The sequence below is a fragment of the Diceros bicornis genome, chromosome 7, assembly GCF_020826845.1.
Source record: "Diceros bicornis minor isolate mBicDic1 chromosome 7, mDicBic1.mat.cur, whole genome shotgun sequence".
Taxonomy (NCBI): Eukaryota; Metazoa; Chordata; class Mammalia; order Perissodactyla; family Rhinocerotidae; genus Diceros; species Diceros bicornis.
This window is the reverse complement of record NC_080746.1, coordinates 48,298,607-48,320,928: the sequence shown is the minus strand read 5'-3', so window position 1 is coordinate 48,320,928 and position 22,322 is coordinate 48,298,607. Positions and strand designations below refer to the sequence as shown.

Here is a 22,322-nt window from a genome sequence, read left to right as displayed (position 1 = left end):
ATTAAAAAAAGACACACCATTGTACATAGTAGGGTCCAAATTTTATAAACAAATACACAGACATAGAAAAAAACCTCAAAGGAAATATATCAAATATTAATAATGATTATCCTTTTATGGTGATACAGTAACTTTAACTAATTTTTCTTTATTTTTGTTATTTTACAACTTTTCCACAAAAACATAGTATTTTTACAATTAGGGAAATTAATAAGATAGAACTTATCGGAAAGAAACAAAGAGGGGTATAAGACAACAAAGGGGAAAGAAATAGATATAGAGATAAAGATTGAAAAGGATGTCTGGGGAAATATATGAAGGCAGTATTTTTAAAATTTTTTCTTACTCAGATACAGGTTGCTTAATTATCCAGATTAATTAAATTCCCTAGAAGCAAAAAGTGAATGAAGCAAGCCAAAACTTATGAAATGTATGTCTAAAATATATAAGAATATGTTTTTGGAATGCTATAATTATATCCCACAATTTTCTTATTTTTTTTTACGATAATCATTAATATTAATATGGTAACCTCACCCACAGCAGCTAGTGATACAGGAGATGGCAGGAGGTCGCTCGGGGATTTGCTGTCATGGATAATTGTCAAAGTATATACCCACGTGTGGACAATTAGGAATCAGCTGCCTTCTGTCTACTATTGCTTTATTGACATACAGATGTGAAAACAAACTTCTAGAGGAAGAGGCCATGTCTACTTGTCTTGAGTAATAATATATACTCTGTTTCAATATCATACAGATAAGAGCCAGAAATAAGCTGCACATTACGTTGGTGATAGTAGTTAACTTGCAATGCAAGGGGATGGGATCATTTAATGGTTGATTACTTCTACAGTGGTCCTTCCAAAATTCTCCACTGCCATCATTTATCCTTTTTTCCTCAACCAGCCAAGGATGAACTCATCCTATTAAAATGTAATGCAGCCTTGATTAAATAACTATCTACATGGTATTTGAATTTTACATCTATAACAACAATAGCTATAAATGTGCAATAACCATTTTCCATAAAATTATAGGGCCTAGTGTTGTCTGTTCATGTCTGGCTAATTTATTACATACATAAGAAATGATAAATATCTATAAAAGATCGTCTTAAAATCCCCATTACTGTTTCATTTTTCCTAACATTAAATTCATTTCCCTAACAGCAAACAGCAGCTTAACGTGTTTTCCAATACATATTTGGATATCTTCCTTTAATTAAGATTTGTCAACTTCCCCATTAGCATACCCACTCTCTCTGTTTCTAACAGGATGGCTCTATCAATCATGCCTCACAGTTTACGTAAGTAAACCTAAACGGTTATGTGGAGCCACCATCAATAAAGAGAAAACGTCCCTTGAGGCTTACACTTAATGGTTTATCCTCCATCTGTCTCACTAGTTTTGTCCCACTCTTCCCTTCCCATTACTACACTTTGCTTCAAAAGAGACATTATAGTACCAAAATCCACATCGGAGAAATCAGGCATGCAGCATACAGCAAAACATATAACTCAGAGACATTGCTGCTGAATCTTCGATTTGGTTAAGTTCTCTAATGTACTTTATAAAGGATGTGAAGAGTCTGATGCCTTGTTTTTGCAGAATTTTTTTTAAAGGAAAAGCTACATGGTATTAGTCATTGAGAGCTGCAATGAATAAAATAGGGCAAAATCAAGAAATTATCTAGAGGATAATTGTATTTAGCCACAGAGGCCAGATTGATAAACTGGTTTTTATCATATTTGGTTCCATTGAATCCTATATTAGATTTTCAACGCAGGTGGTACTAGATATTCATTGTAGTTGTACAAATAAAGATCCTTCATAAAGCAGTAAGACTATATGACTTTTCTGTAATAAAACGTTCTAATGTGCTCCACAAGATAAATAAGTTGAAAAACATGTATATGTAGATTTTGTTTGAGCAGTTCCATAACATTGTTGGCTACATTTCCATTCCATGGAGGATGTTTATGAAAGCATGATTTTATTTGTGGAGTAGTTCATCTTAAATCTTTGTTTTCAATAGTATTAATAACAGCTAACATTTGTCGAGTGCTTACTTTTTTCCAACTACTTTACGTGTGTTAATTCAGTCTATCGTCACAATAAGCTTATGAGGTGGAAAGCTTATTATTCTCCTTCTTTTATAAATGAGTAAACTGAGGCAAAGGGTGGTTACATAACTTACCCAAGGTCACATAGCTAGGAAGCGGTCAAGGTGGGACCCTGGGCAAGGTGGCTCCAGAGCCCACACACCTAATCACAGCTATACAGATCGTAATTCTAAAGCAGGGTCAATTGTCTGTATAGGGCATACCCAGTTCTTTTCTACTATACTTGGTTAAAGGAATGTGAAAAAATATTTCTTTCCTATGTCAAAAGAAGGAACTTTCAGTTCATCCAGGAATGGTTTCAAGTTTAAATATAAGTTAAAAGGAAGAGAGGTTAGAACACGCCCAGCCTTGACTCTGATGGAAAGTGTTGTCTGATTCTTTGAGAGCCTGTCCCTAATGAAAACCATAAATCTTGAGACATTATTAAGGGGCTATTTCTATAGCACAGAATTAATAACTGACAAGTTTGTGTAATTTAGCTTGCTGCTTCTCAAACCAGGGTACTCATATGTACCTTGGAGTTTGTGGTATTTACCAGGGACTGAGTATCCCCAGAAAACCTTTCTGTTGTGTCACTTTCACTTTAAGATTTTGGATAAAAATAATTTAATTTGTAATCAAAATATGTTTACATTAAAGCAATTAAGGATATTCTCAAGATTTTATGACAAAATGCAAGATTTTGCATGTTTTGTGCTTGTACAGAAAGCTTCATGCTCTACCTCAGATCCTGAGAAGAAAAATTTCATCTTTCATGGCCTAAGAGCATGTGGTTAGACAGATTTGATAAACAGTGATTTTAGCCTCTAACCCATTCTGATCTAAACATCAAGGGAAAAAAATCAGTACCAGTGCAAACACTTATGCTGTTCCTGAAAGATCACTCTATGGGTGACGAAAATGGTCAGTAGTAAATCAGCCTGCTTGAGGCACACCTGCTCCTCCTGTGAAACTTGGCTGTAGCATCTAGCTCTGAAGTATAGCTTAGATTCCTTCACAACTCTTCTCCCCCACCTACCCCCATCTCAGCTGCCATAATCTCTCCCCTCATTTCTTAAATAGTCCCTCTACTTCTCCACATAGCAGTCAGAGGGTTTTTTTTTAAACACATAAATCAGATTATTTCATTCTTCTGGTTAGTACTCTTTAATGGATTCTCAATGCACTTAAAATTAAAGCTACACTTCATCATTACCTACAAAGTCCTACATCATCTGACTCCTGACTCCCTCTCCAACCTAATTTTCTACCATGCCCCTATTAGCTCATCTCTTTCCAGCCAAGCTGGACGTCCTTACGTTCCTGGAACACACTAAACATTCCTGCCTCAGTGACTTCAGCCTTGCTATTCACTATTCCTGGAATGTTCTTTCCCTGATCTTCATATTACCACTTTTTTCTTTTTATTCAGGTCTCAGCTTATAAGCTGTCTCCTCAGAGAGGCATTCCCTGGTTATTCTACCTAATATTGTGCTCTTCCCCAATCACTGTCTATCATATTATCCTATTTTATTTTCTTTATAGCACTTATCACTGTCTAAACTTAACTCATTTATCATATATCTCCTATTCAATACACTAGAATGTATTCTAGAAACCTTGCCTAGTTTGTTCACCATTGTAATTTTGTTGCTAACAACCGTGCTTGACACGTGGTAGAAGCTAAATATTCACCAAATGATTAAATGAATGAACAAATGAAAGAAAGAGAAAAGATAACTGGAATACATTTTAGATATCATATCCAGTAAGCTAGTGTTCTATAATTTGGGGAGAATAGAGTGAAGGCAGACTCTAGGCTGATGGGTAAATAACTATATAATAAATAAGGGTGTCAAACTGATGAATATCAGAGTCACGATTTGGAGTAGTCTTTGAAAGTTTCTGGAGACAAGAAATCTTTCTTGAGACTTCATTTGGCTTATGTTTTTTGAGCAACCAAATTATGTGAGGGAACATTCTGTAGAGCCAATCAGAAAGATAGCTGAGTATACTAAGCTAAGGGTCAGGTGAACTTGGTTTCTGGGAAATACATCACTCACAGCTATAATTTAGGTCCCTGGCTTTCATAATACATTTATCACATTGATAACTTGGGAAATTAAGTCCCCACATCTTGAAAGAGCAGTTTTACTTTGCATCTCCAAGTTTTTTGGTTTCACATTAGTACCAATGATTTGTTTGTGTATCCTGAGAATATTTAGTCAGATGGTTAGAGTGTGTAGTTGACACCTCTTCTGGGTGACCAGGGAAGACTTGGCTCAGTAGAGGCAGAATCCATAGTTGTAGGTAATATACAAAGTGGGCACCGCTCACAGGTGATCATTGATTCACAAGTAATTGTAGCTTTTCGTAATCATTACATTTTTACTCCATACAAAAACCAAAAATAGTGAGCGTCAGCTAGTGAAATAGAAAGGGCACTGGACTAGGTGCTGAAGACATGGATTCTAAATCTGATTCTACTATGTACAAGTTATGGGACTCAGGGATAGCCAACAGACCATGCTGGGCCTGTGTTCCTTACCCACCAAACGGAGGGAGATTAGACTATATATTCATTTATGGCCCTTCCAACTCTAATTGTCAATAATTCCTTGAGCCAAAAAACCATCTCAGTGGCATTGTGATAGCTTTGTTTCCAAAAAATTGAAGACCAGAGTATCTACATCACAATGAATACTGATTTATAGGAGACTCAGTAGGTTTTCTACTAAGAGCATTTTATCCAAGACGTTTTTGTTTATGTTCTTTCTCTAAATCAGTGGAAAAACAAAATTTCCCTGTTTTCTCAGATATACATTTCCTTAAATAGTAAAAAAGACGTTTAAAAAAATGACAAAGTCATTACAGCATTCTTCTAATCAAAAGTCCTTAAAAAGTTCTTACTATATTTCCCCAACAAAAGTGAATATGAATCAGGAAAACAGAGAAATATTTCTTACAACAGATAGAGGAAGATATAATGAGCATATGGAATAAAAGGCTGCCAATTTGATATGATTCCATAGGTTGTTGGTAGGTTCCCATTTCACAGAAATGTTTCCCCATCAGCCCAAGTCCCATCACTAGAAATTCATTCCCTTATGTACTATTCTAGGAAAATACAAAGTAGGCCTCAAATATAAACTACTATAACACCTTAGGATAATAATAAATTTATATAGTCCTCTAAACATGACAACTTTCATACATATTATCACATTCGAATTTCATAATTCCATGAGAAAATTAGAAGACCCTTTATCCCAAATTCATAGATGAGAAAATCAAGACTCACAGAGATTAAATGGCTTGTTCAGGGTCATCTAGGCGGTAAGTGGTAGAACCAGGATTAGAACCGAGTCTCCTGATACTTAGAGCCCAGTCCTTTTTCTCCAACATTTCTCCATGGAAAGAGACTGCATGAGATGGGGGGTGTGAGTGGGGGGATGAGGCCTTGGGAGACAGACAAGACCTGAATTCAAATTTTGATTGTGATATTTACTTGCTGTATGATATTAGGCAATTACTTAAACTCTTTGGGCATTTTTGTTATCTTTAAAAATCAAGAATAAGAATATCATATAAATAATATAATGGTAATAATACATATTAAAGCACTTAGTGTTAACGGTGCATAGTAGTGACCTTTTTGTTTTTACTACTATATATATTTTTAATCATACAACTAGGTGGCATATGAGAGAAAGGATAGGAATGTAAAGATAATTTAAAGGTAGGTACTATCTTCCTTTATGAGTCTTCCATTTCACACTGTAATAGTTGTTTTCATTTTATTCTATTTCACATTTCTCCTTGAGCATGCACTTACTATCCCCTACCATGAATGCCCTTCCTGATCTCTTGATTCTCCTACCAATGCCTACACATTTTTTCAAGCTGAAATTCAAGACTTATCTCCTCTTTAAAACTTTCTTCAACACTATAGGCTTTTCCTACAGCATTTGTGTAAAACTCAGATTCATTTATAAATATTTACTAGGTGCCTCCTGTGATGCTAAAGAACTCTGCTAGGGTGACATGAGAGCGCTTCATAGAACTGATCTAATTTTGTTTGTTTCTATTAGTAGTTCCCACATCTTGGGATTTTATAGATCTTTTACATTTAAAAAATGAGACCTGAGATGAAGTTGTCAACTTTTCATTTTCTGGTAAGAATATAGTAAAATAAGTAACTACCATTTATTACCAGAAAAGAAATGACATTTTGATACCAAGATATACAATCTCAGGATTAAAAACAATAATAAATTAGGCTTTGTGGAAAACTTCGCGGAGGGGTTATGCATAATCAGGGAATAGGCATTGGGGCTTTCACCGGTTTATCTATTTTTTGTCCCAATTTGATAGTTCTTACAGATGCTGTTTCTTATACAATTTTGCATTCCTAGTGCAGTGCCCACTGTCCAGTAGGTTGTACTCAATAAATATTTACAAATGAGGTAATAAATTTGCCTCTGAGAAAATACCTCTGAGTCACAGTAATGCCTGCAGCACAGAGTACCTATGAGAGGACACAGCAATGGTGAGAGAGGGGGAAGGGTGTGTGTGTGTGTGTGTGTGTATGTGTGTTTATGTGTGTTTGTAAACTGATATAATTTACTTCGCAAGTTTGGCAGGTACCAGCCATTCAGAACATTCTTCACAGAGTTACTAGTGAGATTGTCAAGGGAGGAGGTGAAACAAGAAGTTCAATACTGAAACATATTGCTGTAGGAAGAAGTGGACTCTCTTCCTAGTACACCATCTGTAAAAACATTCTACGTGACACCTTAGGTGGATGAAGAATCATAATAAAAGTATAGCTACTGTAAACAGATAACATTCATTTAATATTCATTATTTGTCAGGCACTGTTATAAGTTCTTTGTATGTATTATCTCATTTAATCATTACAATAACTTGTTGAGGTATATTTGATTACTACTTCCATTGTACAGATGAAGAAACTGAGGCTTGCAGTGGTTAAATGATTTGCCCAGGGTCACACAGTTAGCCAGTGGTAGAAGTAGTTCTCAATCTTGAGCTAGTCATCCTTAGAGCTTACCAAATCTCACTTGGGTCCCTTTCTAGCCACGTGTTTCTACGATGAGCACAGTCTTATACTACTTGGTTTTCATTTTAAAAATAAGGAGAAAATTAAAATGTTTCCTCCTAGCAGGATTTTAAAGCTGGTAGGGCACCCAGGTTTTCTATTTAAAAGCTATGTGACCATAAGCAAGTTCCTTAACGTCTTTGAACTTCACTACTTCCATAAAATGGCAATAAAAGCCCTTCTTTCTGTGTTTTTAGAAGGATTAAATGGATAGCGTATGTAAAACAGCTAGAAAAGGACCTGGATTATGAAGGGGGTTTAATAAACTTTAATGTACTACGGGGCCTGGAAAGATAAAATGACATTTTCAAATTAAAATCATATCAAATATTAGCGATAGGATGAGAGCAAATAGATCACTGCTCTGGCGAATAAAGGGGCCTGTATTTACCCCAATTCTTTAGAGAGCCGTGAATATTATCGTTGCTGCAGCCCTCATTTTAATTAAGAGCATAGCAATGAGATGTTTCAGCAGAGAAAGAAGTTTATATTTGATTTACAGCACAGATGCACATTTGCAGCATCTAAACATTTCATTCCTTGGCTCAAGATGTAACAAGCTACTTCAGCAAACCTGAAATTGTAAAATAAATGGAAAATGCTTAATCATTTAAAAAACAAATAGCAAAGAAATGAAAACACCAAAGCATGCATGGGTCCCAGTGAGGAAAGTCAAGCAGCAGGAAGTCGCCTCACCTTTTTGAAAGGCTGACAAATGGCTTCGTTAGAAAGGCAGAATATGCAGCCAAAAGGGTCCATTTCTATCACTTTTACACACAAACATTTTCAGAAATAAAAGCATACATATCTATACATAATCTCATTTTGGGTAAAAGTTTTTCCTACGGGGAAAAGCAAGTTGCAGAGCAATGTGTAAAATATGAACTCACTTTGTAAAAATAACATCAAGCCCCACCTACATCTGAGTATGCATTGGTACATGTTTGTATGAACATGGAGAAGGTATGAAAGCTTCAAGCCAGGCCGTCACATTGGGAACCTCAAGACAGATTGCTCTGGAAGGAGTTTGGGGGAGATTTTTGTTGTTTGAACATCTTTGCATTACTTCACCAAATGCAATGAGCATCTATCACTTTGGAACAAAATCATTTAAAGATAAAAAAGAAAAAAATGTACATTTCTTATTATTCATCTGCCTATTCATTCATTTATTTGTCATCCAGTATTTATTTATTTATTTATTTATTTATTTATTTATTTTATTTTGTGTGTGTGTGAGGAAGATTGGCCCTGAGCTAACATCCATGCCCATCCTCTCTATTTTGTATGTGGGATGCCGCCACAGCATGGCTTGATGAACGGTGTGTAGGTCTGGGCCCGGGATCTGAACCTGTGAACCTCAGGCCACTGAAGTGGAGTGCATGAACTTAACCACTACACCACCAGGCCGGCCCCTATGCATCATACAGTATTTATTGAATCCTTACCAGTGACCATTAAATAAACTAAGTTGCTCTTTAAACTGTCAGATCTGACTTTTTTCAGAGGTAGGCTAGCTAAATTTGGTTTTACTTTGTGGATTATCAATATGGTTCTGTGCCTGTCCTGTTCCTTTCTGGGATTAATGGGGTATACAAAATTCAAACCATTTGGAGTTAATTTCATCCCTTTCCTTTCTGCTTGTGGTTATTGCACTAGACGGAAGGTTGATTGATTCCCCAATTCTATTGAATTGTGGGTAGCAATTTGTAGCAAGAACATGAAATTCAGAGTCAAAAGACAAGAGTTTCAGTTATGACTCTTCCACTAATCAGATGTGTAATATTGGTATACTACTGTCTTCTTTTTGAACCTCAACACCATCTTCTTTTTTCAAGTAGTAATACTCATATTACAGTATGGCTGTAAAGCTCAAATGGGATTTGATTTTGAAAGTTTTCATGATTTGCAAGTGATGGATAAGTGTATATTACTATTTATCCACAAAGAATTTGTGATTTTGCTTTCTAACAGAGGACAATGATACACATTTACAAATATTTGCAGATTTCCACTGGAGACAAGAGTGTAATATGTTTGAGTGGTGCTCAGAAGCTTTAGTTAGCCCCAAAAGCAATGGCTGACACATTAGGCAAATGCAATTTCTTCCAGGTAATGATCACAAACTCAGTTAATCAACAAGCATATCTGACCTGGTGTAATCATCTTCAACAAGCATGTGCTTTGGAATTGGTGAGTACCTTCCTGGAGAGATGGGCGGCAGGGAAGTTTTGTATTCTAAAGTGCCATTGTTGCCAGAGAGTAGATGGTTTTCCAGCGGTGGAGAATAAGCTAAGGGGTGAAAAAAAGAAAAGAAAAGAAACTTGTTATGTGGGTGATTCAATGTGTCATGCTATAGTTTTGTAAAAATAGAAAGGCTTTGCTACATGCCAAAGATTTTCTTGTCCTCCAAGAGGGGGAAGTTGCTGTTTGTTTGCACTTAATATGTACAAGCACACAGTGACCTTAGGATTGGAAAGCTGTAATAACAGTTATATCTGTAAGCCCAGTTAGTATAATTAGGTGAAGAGAAGAATTGGAGGAGAGACCCAGCACATACTTTCAGAATGATGATTAATTTTCTATTGAAACAAAAATGTTAGCTTTCTAATTGCAGAGCTCACATTCTTTTTACACAATTAATATCCAATCATCGAAAACAGAAGGCTCCTAGGAGCAGGTTCTTGTATAAGACTTTAATCCCAAAATATGCTGTACTCCCATCACAGAAAGGCTAAAAACTCTGGCCTTTCTTTTCTATTCCTCCACCCTAATTCATCTCCTTTTTGGGTGAATGAAAACCCCTCCTATCCAGGGGTCCTGTCCCTCTCTCTCCTCAAATCCATTTTATACACTGAGAAATCCAACTTTGATCATACTGTTCTCTTGCTTACATGCTCTCCATAGCCACTATTGTACTAAATATAAACTCTCTCTTTCACCGTTCTTACAAGATTGATCGTTTCAATATCCCCCTTACACATATCCTATGGTCCTTGAACAAAGCACGTTCTTCCCAACATCCGTAACTTTGTCCCACTGTGCGTACTACCTACAATTTCTGTCTCCTACCCCCTCTCTGATATTGAAATCTCAACCATTCTTCAAGATAAAATTCAAATGCCACCCTCTGTGTAAAGATTTTCAGATCTTCCAAAGACAGGTGATATCCTCTTCTTTTGAGTGCTCAAAGGACATTTATTTTCAACTCTTTCGTGGCATATACATCCCTCTTATTTTGCCAAATACTGCTGCTATTTGTATATCTGAATTAGCTTCCTTACTCTGAAGGCTATGATTGTATCTCCTTTGTATCCCACATATTACCTTACAAGATGTCTTGCACATATTGAAGCTACTCAGTACATATTTCTTGAATTGAACAGAAAGTTTTGTTTTCTCCCTTTTCTCTCTTTGACATTGACCTTCATGAAATGGCTCATAGAGTCTCAAGGCTGATTTTTACAATTTCACCCAGTTTGAAAAACTTTGAAAGTTAAAAGTCTTTCATATCCTAAGGTAAGGCTGATCTCAGCTTACTGCCTGGTTGAGAAAAGACATATTTTGGGGCAAGTCATTTTAGAATCATCATTAAGAAAGCAATAGTTAATGTAATGGGCAGGTAACAAAACTAATCAACCTTTAAATTTCTCTCAAGAGAAACATCTACATCTAAGAGAGGTTAAATGACTTGCTTAAGACCATAGTACTAGTTACTGGCAGGTCCTGAAGACATTCTGAGTTCCCAATCTCACAACCAGTTTCTCAAAATTTCAGAATGAGCAAGCTTACCGACGTCAATAAAACGGTCTCTTAAGCTCACATCAAAAAAATGAATTGTCTCTAAACCTAGTCCCCAAAAACAGAACCTTAGATAAGGTTCTTGTTAACCTATTAAGAAGAGGAGAGGGGCCAGCCAGGTGGCGCAGCGGTTAAGTGTGCACGCTCTGCTGCGGCAGCCCGGGGTTTAGATTCTGGGCACACACCAACGCACCGCTTGTCCAGCCGTGCTGTGGTGGCGTCCCATATAAAGTGGAGGAAGAAGGGCACAGATGTTAGCCCAGGGCTAGTCTTCCTCAGCAAAAGAGGAGGATTGGCCACAGATGTTAGCTCAGGGCTAATCTTCCTCACCAAAAAAAAAAAAAGGAGGAGAAAATACATGGCTTATCTAGCAGTGGACTTTGTAAGGACCCAGCACAGCATTTCATAGTAAGTTGCTGCCTTACAAGCCCCCACCCCCAACTCACTCTACTGCCATCGTGACTGACAATTTTCGCAGGCTTCCCTACCAATATAACAAATTCAGGGAATGGTAAGAGCTATGATGATGGTGATTGAGGATCATAATTTCACCATTCACGTTCAAGATCTTCTCCCCCAGGAAGAACCATAGGGCAATCTCTGGTCTATTTTGCCAGCCTCTCTTTTCCACTCTACTAATACAGATTTGAACTAGGAAGAGAGAATATCATGGCATGACAGCTATCATGCTTTAGGGGCTTGAGAAATAGCCTTTAAAGACGTGTTCCTCCTATGTTATTATAATTACATTGTCCACAACATATATCATTAAGCCTTTCCATAATTGTGGACTTGTCAACTCATCAGGGTGTCTCACCTTCAAAACACTAGGTAAGGCTCTGTAAGGCAACCAGAGAGTCAAGCACAGGATCCCTCTGCAGTATTTCCACAGGCTAAACAAGAGTAAAGGTACAAGCAGAGAACTTTGCCAAGTTTTGTAGAACCCCAGTTTTGCAAACCCGGCATGATGTTCAAAGATGACACGGAGTGTGGTACTTACAATGAGTAATATCAGGTGGACCATAAGGATCAGTCATATAAATGGTGGTGGGTTTGCCAACTTTTAGATAAACTACATCTGAAGTGTTCTTCAATATTGCTACCGCCTCTTCATGTGTTACTTCTTCTAAACTGTAATTGTTTACCTGAAAGGGGAAATAATTAAATATTAGAGCCAAATCTATGCAGGTGAAGAGAAATATTCAGGCAAGAAGATACATAGAATTATGACTTTATTTAAAGATTAAATTGCAATGATTATAGTCCAGTATCTATATCATACTTCAATAGAACAGATGGATTAATGGTAGCAGCCAAGCAGATAAGGTACACTTGTTGATGTTAAAAAACAAGGCTGCTTCTGCCTTTTTCTATGAGGAGCAATACATTATAATGGAAATAAGAATACTATTTGTAGAAAAAGGAGAAGAGGCATCAAATGTCTTTCTTATTATGCTATAGTTTTTGTGATTACAAAAGTAATACATATTCATTGAAGAAAACGAAAAAAATAACAGAAGAAAATAGAAATCATGCTAAATCTCTCTATTTGGATATATTTCTTCAAACATTTGTGACCATATTATATACATTGCTTTGGAACATGCTTTTCAAATCTAGAGTGACCATTTATCCATATCATGAATGTTCTTCAACAACATGACTTTTGTTTTTTTAAAGAGCATTGTGCTGCGTGGATATAACATAATGATTTAACTAATCTCTTACTAAAGCGTGTTTAGTTTGCTTCTAATTTTTTTCTACTACAAATAATGTTGCATAGACCTTTTTCTACAGTTGTGCACAACTTTGATGATTTCTTCACGATAAATCATACAAGTGGAATTGCTGGACCAAACTATATGAATATTATAAGGCTTCTGATACCTACTCCCAAAGTGCCCTCTGGAAACATGAACCAGTTTAGTTTTATGCCACAACTATATGAGAGCCTCCATTTTCCTACAGCTTCAACAAACTTGGTTTTTCTCACTTTAAAAATTGTTCCCATCAAAATGTCATTTAATATAAGTCTATTTTCTAAGGAAAGAGTACTAATGTTGGAACACAGGTCTTTGCAGGTGAGCAAGTTCAAGGGTACCTATTGCTATTGGCTTAACAGCAACTCCTCTTTCTTTACTGGACAGCAAAGCCTGTGACACAACTGCATTTCTCACTTCACGGCAGTGGCTTTACAGTGGATCTCTGCAGCACTTCTCTTAAATGGTTTTAAAATATTCAGGAAGTACTTTAAATACATAAGTTATCCTTATTTGGCTGCTATTTTTTAACGGAGTGATTCTTTAGTTAGTTTCTGCTGAAATGATGTAGAATTAAAATAAATGTGTCAAGAGCTTTACATTGGATCCCTACTCTGTACTATCCAATTAACACTTAGTCATATAATACCTTGCGGTATTGCTTTTTTTTTTTCTTTTTTGGCCTCATGTTGTTATACTAATTCCATGTGCCAGTGAATCCTTGGTGGTGTAGCCCCAGTTAGGGACCCTGAAACTGGGGGGAATTGAACCTTTGACCCTGACTGACATGTATGAATGCCGACCATGAGCTTTCCATTAAGCTGTAAGCCTCTCTACTGGTTCCTACAGTTCCCTGCTACACAAGTGGCATTCTCTTCAATCCTTTTGTATTTCCAGTGTCTAGCCCTTGTTCATTCATTGATGAAATGTTCATTGCACACCTATTATAAGTCACTCTTCTACATATTAGAGATATAGTGATAAACAATAAGAATGATAATCATAATTATGGCAGAGACTCATACAGCCTGTATTGCATGTCAGGCACTATTCTAAATTATTTTACATATATTAACACAATCAAACCTCACAATAGCCTATGAGGTAGCTATTATAATTATCTTTATTTTATAGATGAGAAAAGCATATCTTCAAGAAGTTAAGAAACTGGCCCAAAGTCATTGATCTAATAGTGGTAGAGGCAGAATTAAAAGCCAGGCAGTTTGGCTCCAGAGACCATGTTCTTAACCATTCAACTATATGGCTTCTTCCAGATAGATAAGGTCCTGGCTCCTCTGAAGCTTATATTCTAATAAGACAGAGTTTTTTATGGAATGAATGGATAGAAGAATAGACCCATGTAGACAGTGAGAATGTAGAGGGACTACAAGTGTGGAAAACACTGTTGATGATGGTAGCCCTTAGTAATAGACACAGAAAAAAACAAAACAATAGTAATAATAATAAGAGCTAACATTTATTTAACACTTACATGCCATATATTTTGGGAGTACTATGTATATGTTTTTATTTATTTATTTATTTATTTTTGTTTATTGAGGTAACATTGGTTTATAACATTGTATAAATTTCAGGTGTACATCATTATACTTCTATTTCTGCCTGGATTACATCATGTTCTCATGTTCACCACCCAAATACTAATTACAATCTATCACCACACACATGTGCATAATTATCCCTTTTGACCTCCTCCCCGCCCCCTTCCCCTCTGGTAACCACCAATCCAATCTCTGTCTCTATATGTTCCTTTGTTGTTGTTGTTATCTACTACTTAATGAGTGAGATCATACGGTATTTGACCTTCTCCCTCTGACTTATTTCACCTTGCATAATACCCTCAACATCCATCCATGTTGTCACAAATGGCTGGATTTCATCGTTTCTTATGGCTGAGTAGTACCATCAAGGGACAAATGGGTAAAGAAGATGTGGCCTATATACACAATGGAATACTACTATGTATATATTTTAACATAAATCATATAACTGATCTTGGTTATAGCTCCATGAGGCAGACATTAATAATTAGGCCCATTTCACGGATGAGAAAAACTGACTTTAAAGAGGTTAACTTGCCACAAAGGGTCACACAGCCTCCAAGTGGCAAAGCCATCAGCTGGATCACAGTCCTCCTGAAAAGATGAAAATGAGACTACCCTTGAGCGTTGGCTCACTGAAACCTAAGGCTGACATCATCTATTCTTTCTCCCTTTAGAAGAACAGAGTCTCCTTCCAAGTTTACATATAGAAGTAACAAAAATTCCAAAGCATTATAAAAGCCTGAGTAATCTTTATACTTCTCTCTTAATCCAGTGGTGGATCATCCAAATATATTGACATAGTCAAAAAATAAATCAGTAAAATGGAAAGTAGCTTGATATATATGTCTCTTTAAAATCTTCTTATATATTTGATTAATCACTTATTTTAGGGCAGTACCACTTGTACCTAGATAATGAATATTTACAAATGATGCCCACATACAATGGTTTAAAATATGTATGGAAGCGGGTGTTTTTTCTCAAGAAACAATTGCCTACGGTAGCTCTGAATATTGTAACCATGGACCCCAGAAACACCTATATTGAAAAACAGAAGAGAAAAGGAATTTGTTGGTATAATACAAGCGGGATGACAAGCCAAAGATAAAGACTCTAAAGGCTAGAAACTAACTGGACTGGATTAGATCACAAGTGGCACAAAAGCTCTGTTTCTGACAAGGGCTGGTTGTCTCCCTCCCCAGATACAGAAAGCACACAGCTTAAGAGATTATCAGTGAAAAAGAGATGTGGGCAGTGCTTATCAAATTGCACTTTTGCCATTTTTAAGGTGGGCAATGAAACAATCTAGAAAACGTTACCTTCAAGCACATTTTCTGAGAATGACTTTGCTAACAGACTCTCAGACTACCAGGAAAATCTTTAGACCAGAAAGCAGAAGTTGAGGAAAGAGTGGAGGTGAGGAGTGGGAAAAGAAAGTATATTGGAGGAATAACGGTAGTTTAAAATAGTGGTGGTTCAGTTGGTTTTTATTTGGTGACTATGAAGTGTTGGAAAATTTACACAGATTTTAGTTATGGAACAGGTGGTACAATATTGGCAACAGAATGTAATGATTAAAAGAACATCTTTTGAATTATGCAGACCAGGATCTGAGTCCTGGTCCTGGCTCTTACTGGCTGTGTGATCTCGAGAAACTTATTTAATCTTCTTACCCTCAGTTTTGACATAGGTAAAATAGGTATGATAATAATCATTGCCTCAAAGGGTTATTGATTTAAGCGTATTGACCTGTGTAAAGTGACATGCACATTAAAGTATTTATTAATAGCTCTTACTACTATTACTATTATCATCACCCATCTCTGTTCCCAGGAAACAGGAATTCTTGGTGAAAATTTTCTCTGAGCATTTTCCTGTAAACATCTGTGAAGTGATGAGTTTAATTAGGGTACCGCTGATGAGGCTTCTGTGTGGTCTTTTTAAAAATTCAGAATAGTACAGGATCTGGACCAAAAAGTGCTCTTTTGTGCTGAAGTCTTCAAAATGTTTTTCACGAAAGTGGGTTTATTTGGGTTAATTACGTGTGTGCATTATCCTATGAACTCTCAAGATAAAGGGCCTAGAGCTGGAGCTGATTGTACGCAGAGAGAAGGGACATTAGACTGATTGGCTAGTTGCTCTTGTCATTGTGTTTCATTGTCTTTTTTCTTTTTTTTTCTTTTGCATCCAGTATCTGCCTATAATGGTGAACACTGAGCAACTGGCCTGGTTTCAGAAAAAAAATCATGTGCATTTGAATGAAGTGTTTCCATGGGGTGCACTACACAGCAGGGGATATATGAGCAGCCTGTGTTGTGCAATAGAACAGAGGACTGAGGGCAACAAAAAGAGGTTGGAGGTGAGATGACTCAATCCCGCAAATAGAAGAGGGAGCGATGAATTTGAGCATGATGCAGACAAAAGAGGGCAAAACAGCTGAAGAAAGAGACTCACAAGAAGGGAACGTGGCAAGTGTTGTGGGAATTCAAATGAGCATAAGCAAATATATATGCGATGGTACAAAGGTTGGAGGTGTAGTGGCAGGAGAGGGTGGTAATGAGGAGGAATGGGCAACGTACAGATGGCGAGATACTGACTGTTCCATGTTCATTCAGGAATACCAATGTTGGGGGACAAACCGGGAGGTGATCAGGAACATAAAAGTTATCTAAGGCATAGTGCAAGGAAATGGGAGACTCTAGAAACACTGTAAAAAACTCACAAACTCCAAAGTTAACTTTTTAAAAAGGAGACAAAGTCATTGATCACTAGACTGTAAGATAAAATAAAAAGGGAACCAATCTGATGTAATAATGTGAATGACATGAAAATAAATATGCATAAACCAAACACTAAAATCTCTGTAGAACATTGAAGTTACAGTAAGATTTATTTTAATTTAAAATTAATAACTAGGAATAAATAGGAAAAGTTAATAATGGTTATCTTTGGATAATAAATATTTTCTTATTTTTCACCTTTTCAGCAATGAGCATGCATTAGTTATGGCTAGAACCCAATTAACTCTATTTTTTAAATGAACAAGAACAAAAACTTTAAATAAGGAAGAACGTGCTCGCTTCAGCAGCACATATACTAAAATAAAGGAAGAAGAGAAACTAAGTGCAATGGCCTTATTATGAGATACTCATAGCAAGATGTCATGAGTGATGGGAAGTTGGAATGGGAAAGAAAGAAGTTGATTTCTCAAGACCAGAGAATTGACTTAAATTTATTAGAAATAAGAGTCATATTTTAAACCTATGTGTTTTTAGAAATGAAGGCAATTTTGTATAATGAGAGTAATTTTGAATGTAGAATCAGATCTGGTTTCAATTCCTAGTTTCATGAATTTTGGTCTGACAACATATTTACTGAGCATTAATTTTCTTATATGTAAAACGGGAATAATACTGATTTATTTGTTGATTTACTTGTGTTTAGAAGCAAATGGTAACATGAGCCTGAAAAGACACCGTGTAATATAAAGCAGTATATAAATTGTAATCAAATATCATAATCAGACATAGCACTTTTACTGATCCTGCTGCTGGAAATAGTTTCTTCCTGTTTAGGGCTCTTTCTGTGAAAATGATCACCTCCTTACTTTGTACACCACTTACTCCTGCAGTGCCTCTTCCCACCTCAAAGACCGAACGAACGACCTTCTCAAGGGCAATGATTAGATCTTTTTCATTTTTTTTTCATCTTATTCCCAGAGCTAATACAATGTAAATAGTAGGCACTTCATAAATGTTGAAATAATAAGCTAAATGAGTTACAAAATAACAATGTGGCATACCAAAGAAAAAACAATCAAAATTCCCTATTTTATAGGAAGAATGAGAATCTGTGTTAAGTTTTTATCTTACATTTGTGTTGAGACAGAGAGAAAAGGACAAGGAACGAAGGTCATTCAACTAACAATACACATTTATTGGACACTCACTCTGTGTCAGGCATGGGATATAAGGATGAAGGGCTGGTACAGAATGTGAGCACCGAGTCTTATCAGCTTATAAAAGACACAATCAAAGCTCCAACAGTGTGAATTTCTTCCTCCTTCATTAATCATTGATGCATTTCTTAACCTTTTATTCCACAGAGAGAGAGAGCAAGTGGCAGTGACGTTTTGATTGACTCCAGCTTCCTCTATAGCCGTGGTCACCAAAATGGACAGTACGAAATGAACCCCAGGGCAATCCACTGGGTACAGGAAGGACTATTTGAACTTCTATTAATATTTATCACATTGATCTTCATCTTTCTATTTTTCGTGTGTTTTAAAATGTGCATAATATATTAGCACAGTGATATACGTATGCAATTTAAAGTAGAGAAATATACATATACTTTTTGTGTTTTACTGATGGAGCGTGCTATTAAAGGAATTTTAAAACCACGCCTCTGTAGTTGGCACCAATATATGATAACTATAGAGCAGGTTCTATAAACAGGGTTATTAAACTGAATACAAGCAAAAGAAATAAAAAACAATATAATGGAAGGCTTTACTCCTTAAATAAAATATGTCATTGCGATTGAATTGCATTGTAATTTTATACATTTGAGAGAAATTAGAAGGGAGGCCAAGAAATAATTATCCAGAATTTTTTTCCTGGGGTTTCAGAACGTACTCTAACTGCAGGAGACAGAGTTCGAAGGGTGAACTATTTCTAAATGCCTTTCAGCTCATTGCTGGAAATTGCTAAATCATGCTGTACCGGCCTCATAGAATGAAGGTTACCACCGAAGTCACCCTCGGGAGAAGCAGTGGAGCAGCAGCAGAGCGGGCTCGGATGTGATTAGATCAAAGTAGGACTATGGTTCTCAACTTGGCTGCACATTAGAATCATTTGGAAAACTTAAAAAAAGAAAAAAGCAAAGCATGGCTCCTACCCCAGAGATTCTGATTTGATTATTTAGGGTTGATTGAGGCCTGAGCATCCCCAGTGTTCAAAAACTTACCATGAGATTCAAACACGTAAACAGAATTGAGAACCAGAGGGGTTGAGTAAACCGTTAAAAGGAATGTTGCTTTAGAACATTGATATCTAGGTCTGAATTTAATCTCACAATTTCTTAGTATTGGAAATCTTTTGTCATCTCTGAGTTCCAACTTTCTCTTCTGGAAATTAAGAACAACAGTAATGACTGTTCTATCTCTCTCTCAAGTGTTGGAGTGAGGACTATGTGGGGAGCTGTAGGTGAAAGATCTTTTTAAGGTGTGTTGGTGGTAGTCAAGAGCCATACACAGAGAGAGTTACAGCTTTTGGTTCTTATCTAAGGTTGGTCTAATCAATGAAAGTGTTTTAAAAAAAGTCCTGTTCATTATTCAGATAATTTCTACATATTTGCATTGTCTTCAAGATGATTTTCTTATTGTATTTGGATGAAACGAGGCAATTTTGCAAATTTACCAAAATATACCAAAATTGTTAGATCCTCACAACTAATATTCATTCAGAAAATGGTATTGTTTCTACCCACATTCCCTAAATCCATTTAATGTCCTTACCATAGTATACTAACTTTGGAATACATATAAGAGATGCTCACACACAGCACATCCCAGAGTGTACTCACTGAACACTAGTTCTAGGTATTTTATAAGCATTACTTTAAGGAAAGGGTTCCTCAATAAAATACCTTTGAAAATCACACTATTTATCAAAGTTAAATTAGTTCTTTGCCTGTAGGACTTCAGGGACTCTTTAATATGCTGAAGTTTGTTGATAACCTACAAGAGAAGTGAGATACAGGTTGCAGAATTTCCCAAACTTGTTTGACCACAGATCCTTTTCATGTGACACAGTAAAGAGACTAATGTTTTAAAACACACTTGGGAAACACTGATCTATGGCAATGTTGCCATGAAATAGAGGCCAAAACAGAAGGCCAAAGATGTACATGTCTTGCCCAAGGTCAGTTAGGTCCAGTTAACGTTAGCTGCCTGGGACTTGAATCCAGTTATCCCATCTCTGAGTCCATTGTCTTTCTACTTTACTTCAATGTCTCTGCTACCATTCCCCTTGTCTACTGCTTCCTTCTAAGGAAAGAAAACATACGGACTTATTCGGTGTAAAAGGTGTAAAAGTTCTCTCGCTGACAGTTTTTTCTTCAAATGTCGAGCCAAGGTTATGGAAAAAAGAGACTAAGATTATAAACTTTACATCACAATGTGACAAGGGGCTTTGACAATTAACAGTTCATGTTATCCCTGTAGAAAAGAAAATCAGATGAGTCTCGATTCAAAGTTTCTGATCTTGTGTAGAAAAAGATGAAGAAGATCACATTTCTGCCATATATGTGGCTCCATGTATCACCTTGGTAGTGCTTAATAAAAATCAGTCCATGAAAATAAATGGAAGAATTTGAAAATTACCAAAACTGTTAACCTCTGACCATCTGTCCCATGAAGTTCAAGACCAAGAGGTAATCTATTCAGTCTGAGACTACAACACTAAGCTACTGGTACAATCCACAAAAATCAGATGTCATTCTCACTTGACAAAATAAAAAACAAAATAAAACAAAATTCTAGAGAAAGATAATAGTGCCAAGTAGCTGTGGAAATTCAAAAAAATATTATTTTGGTAAAGAGAACATACACCAAGCATCTGGGTGATCCATAAAACATCAGAGAGGTCTGACATTAAAGTCATCTTATTTGAAACACTAAGAGGATTATTGCAAAGGTGACAGGCAGGATAATTTTTCCTTATAGGAGGATAAATGGAAAGGTCAGATGCTATAATATTGCCTGGGTTTTTTAAAGTGGGGGAATAACATTCTAAGGAATCAAAAGAAGTTTTGTTAAAGGGTAATCTATTTACAGAAGATAAATGGATGTGTGGTAAAATTTACTGCGAGAGAAAATGTGTGAAACGCCTTAGAAGACACAGAAGTAGAGAAGGGGCAAGACATGACTTTTCAAACAAATGTAGAAGATGGATTAGTATTCACCTTTCTGTTTCGAAGGGACAGAGCTATGAATAAAAGGAGGAATGTATAGAGAGATATATTTTGATATAATTTTAAAGAAAAAATTTCTAATGATAGTATCTAATGAAGAGTTTTGAGGAGGCATTAGGTTCTCCATTCTTACAGTATTCTAGCAGAGATGAGGGACTACTTCACATGGCTGCTTTTTCTGTGGAATTCTAATGCTCCACATGAGAGTTGGAATAAGATCACATCTAAGACAGATACTTTTCAATTCTGAGTTATAAAAAGTACTTAGGGGGAAAAAATACCAAATATATATGGTATGATTAAGGTGGTGTCCAACATTATAGCTATTTAAGTTGAGAAACTGCAAAGGTTATTACTAAGATTCCAAAACAAAAAAAGAAAAAGAAAAAGAAAAGGACTCTGCTCTCACGGTGGGGCAGATACTGCGAGGCTTCCTGAATTGTTATGATCCAACCACAAAAGTCTAAAGAAATTAATGAGTTTGATTTTAGACCAGTTTACTTACAAAACTATGAATGAATAATGTATGGAGGAATTTTTCCTAAGAAGTGAGAGGAGAGAGTGGTGCAAATTGCTTTAGAAAGAAGAACAGCTATTTAGAGAAAAATAGAGTGTGGTCCAGCTGGTAAATCACAGAATCTAAATTATTCGTACTTCCTTTTGGGGGAGGAGAGTAGGAGAGGAGGCAGATAAAGAACATATGAATGCAGAGTAGTAAAGGGAAGAGGAGGTGGAAAGAAATGACAGAAGGGGAGCATTAATAAATATTTTTGGATTGAAGCAAGACAATTGGTCTTTCAGGGTGGCTACCATGATTTTTTTTCTTTCTTCTCTCCCTCAGGGTCATTTTTCTTTCAGAATATTATAAAATGAATCATTTTCTTTTATTTCCAGATTCAGCCTGGCAGTTGTCTCGGAAGTACTAATTATGTTTTCCTTACATAACAGAGGAGAGACCTATTATTGTTGAAGGTTCATTTTTTTTTTAAACTATACTT

At 36.2% G+C, this 22,322-nt stretch overlaps 1 protein-coding gene across 11 annotated transcripts in view; it reads right to left on the bottom strand.

The window, feature by feature from the left end:
* The window catches only part of DLG2 (discs large MAGUK scaffold protein 2), a 1,867,373-nt gene that overhangs the window by 452,228 nt on the left and 1,392,823 nt on the right, over positions 1-22,322 (bottom strand). For all 11 annotated transcript variants that reach the window (XM_058545485.1, XM_058545490.1, XM_058545494.1 and 8 more), the window contains 2 exons: positions 12,025-12,169; positions 9,377-9,515 (listed from right to left, as the gene is read on the bottom strand). In XM_058545485.1, coding sequence (XP_058401468.1) covers positions 9,377-9,515; positions 12,025-12,169 — 284 coding nt within the window. The remainder of the gene's footprint in view (positions 1-9,376; positions 9,516-12,024; positions 12,170-22,322) is intronic.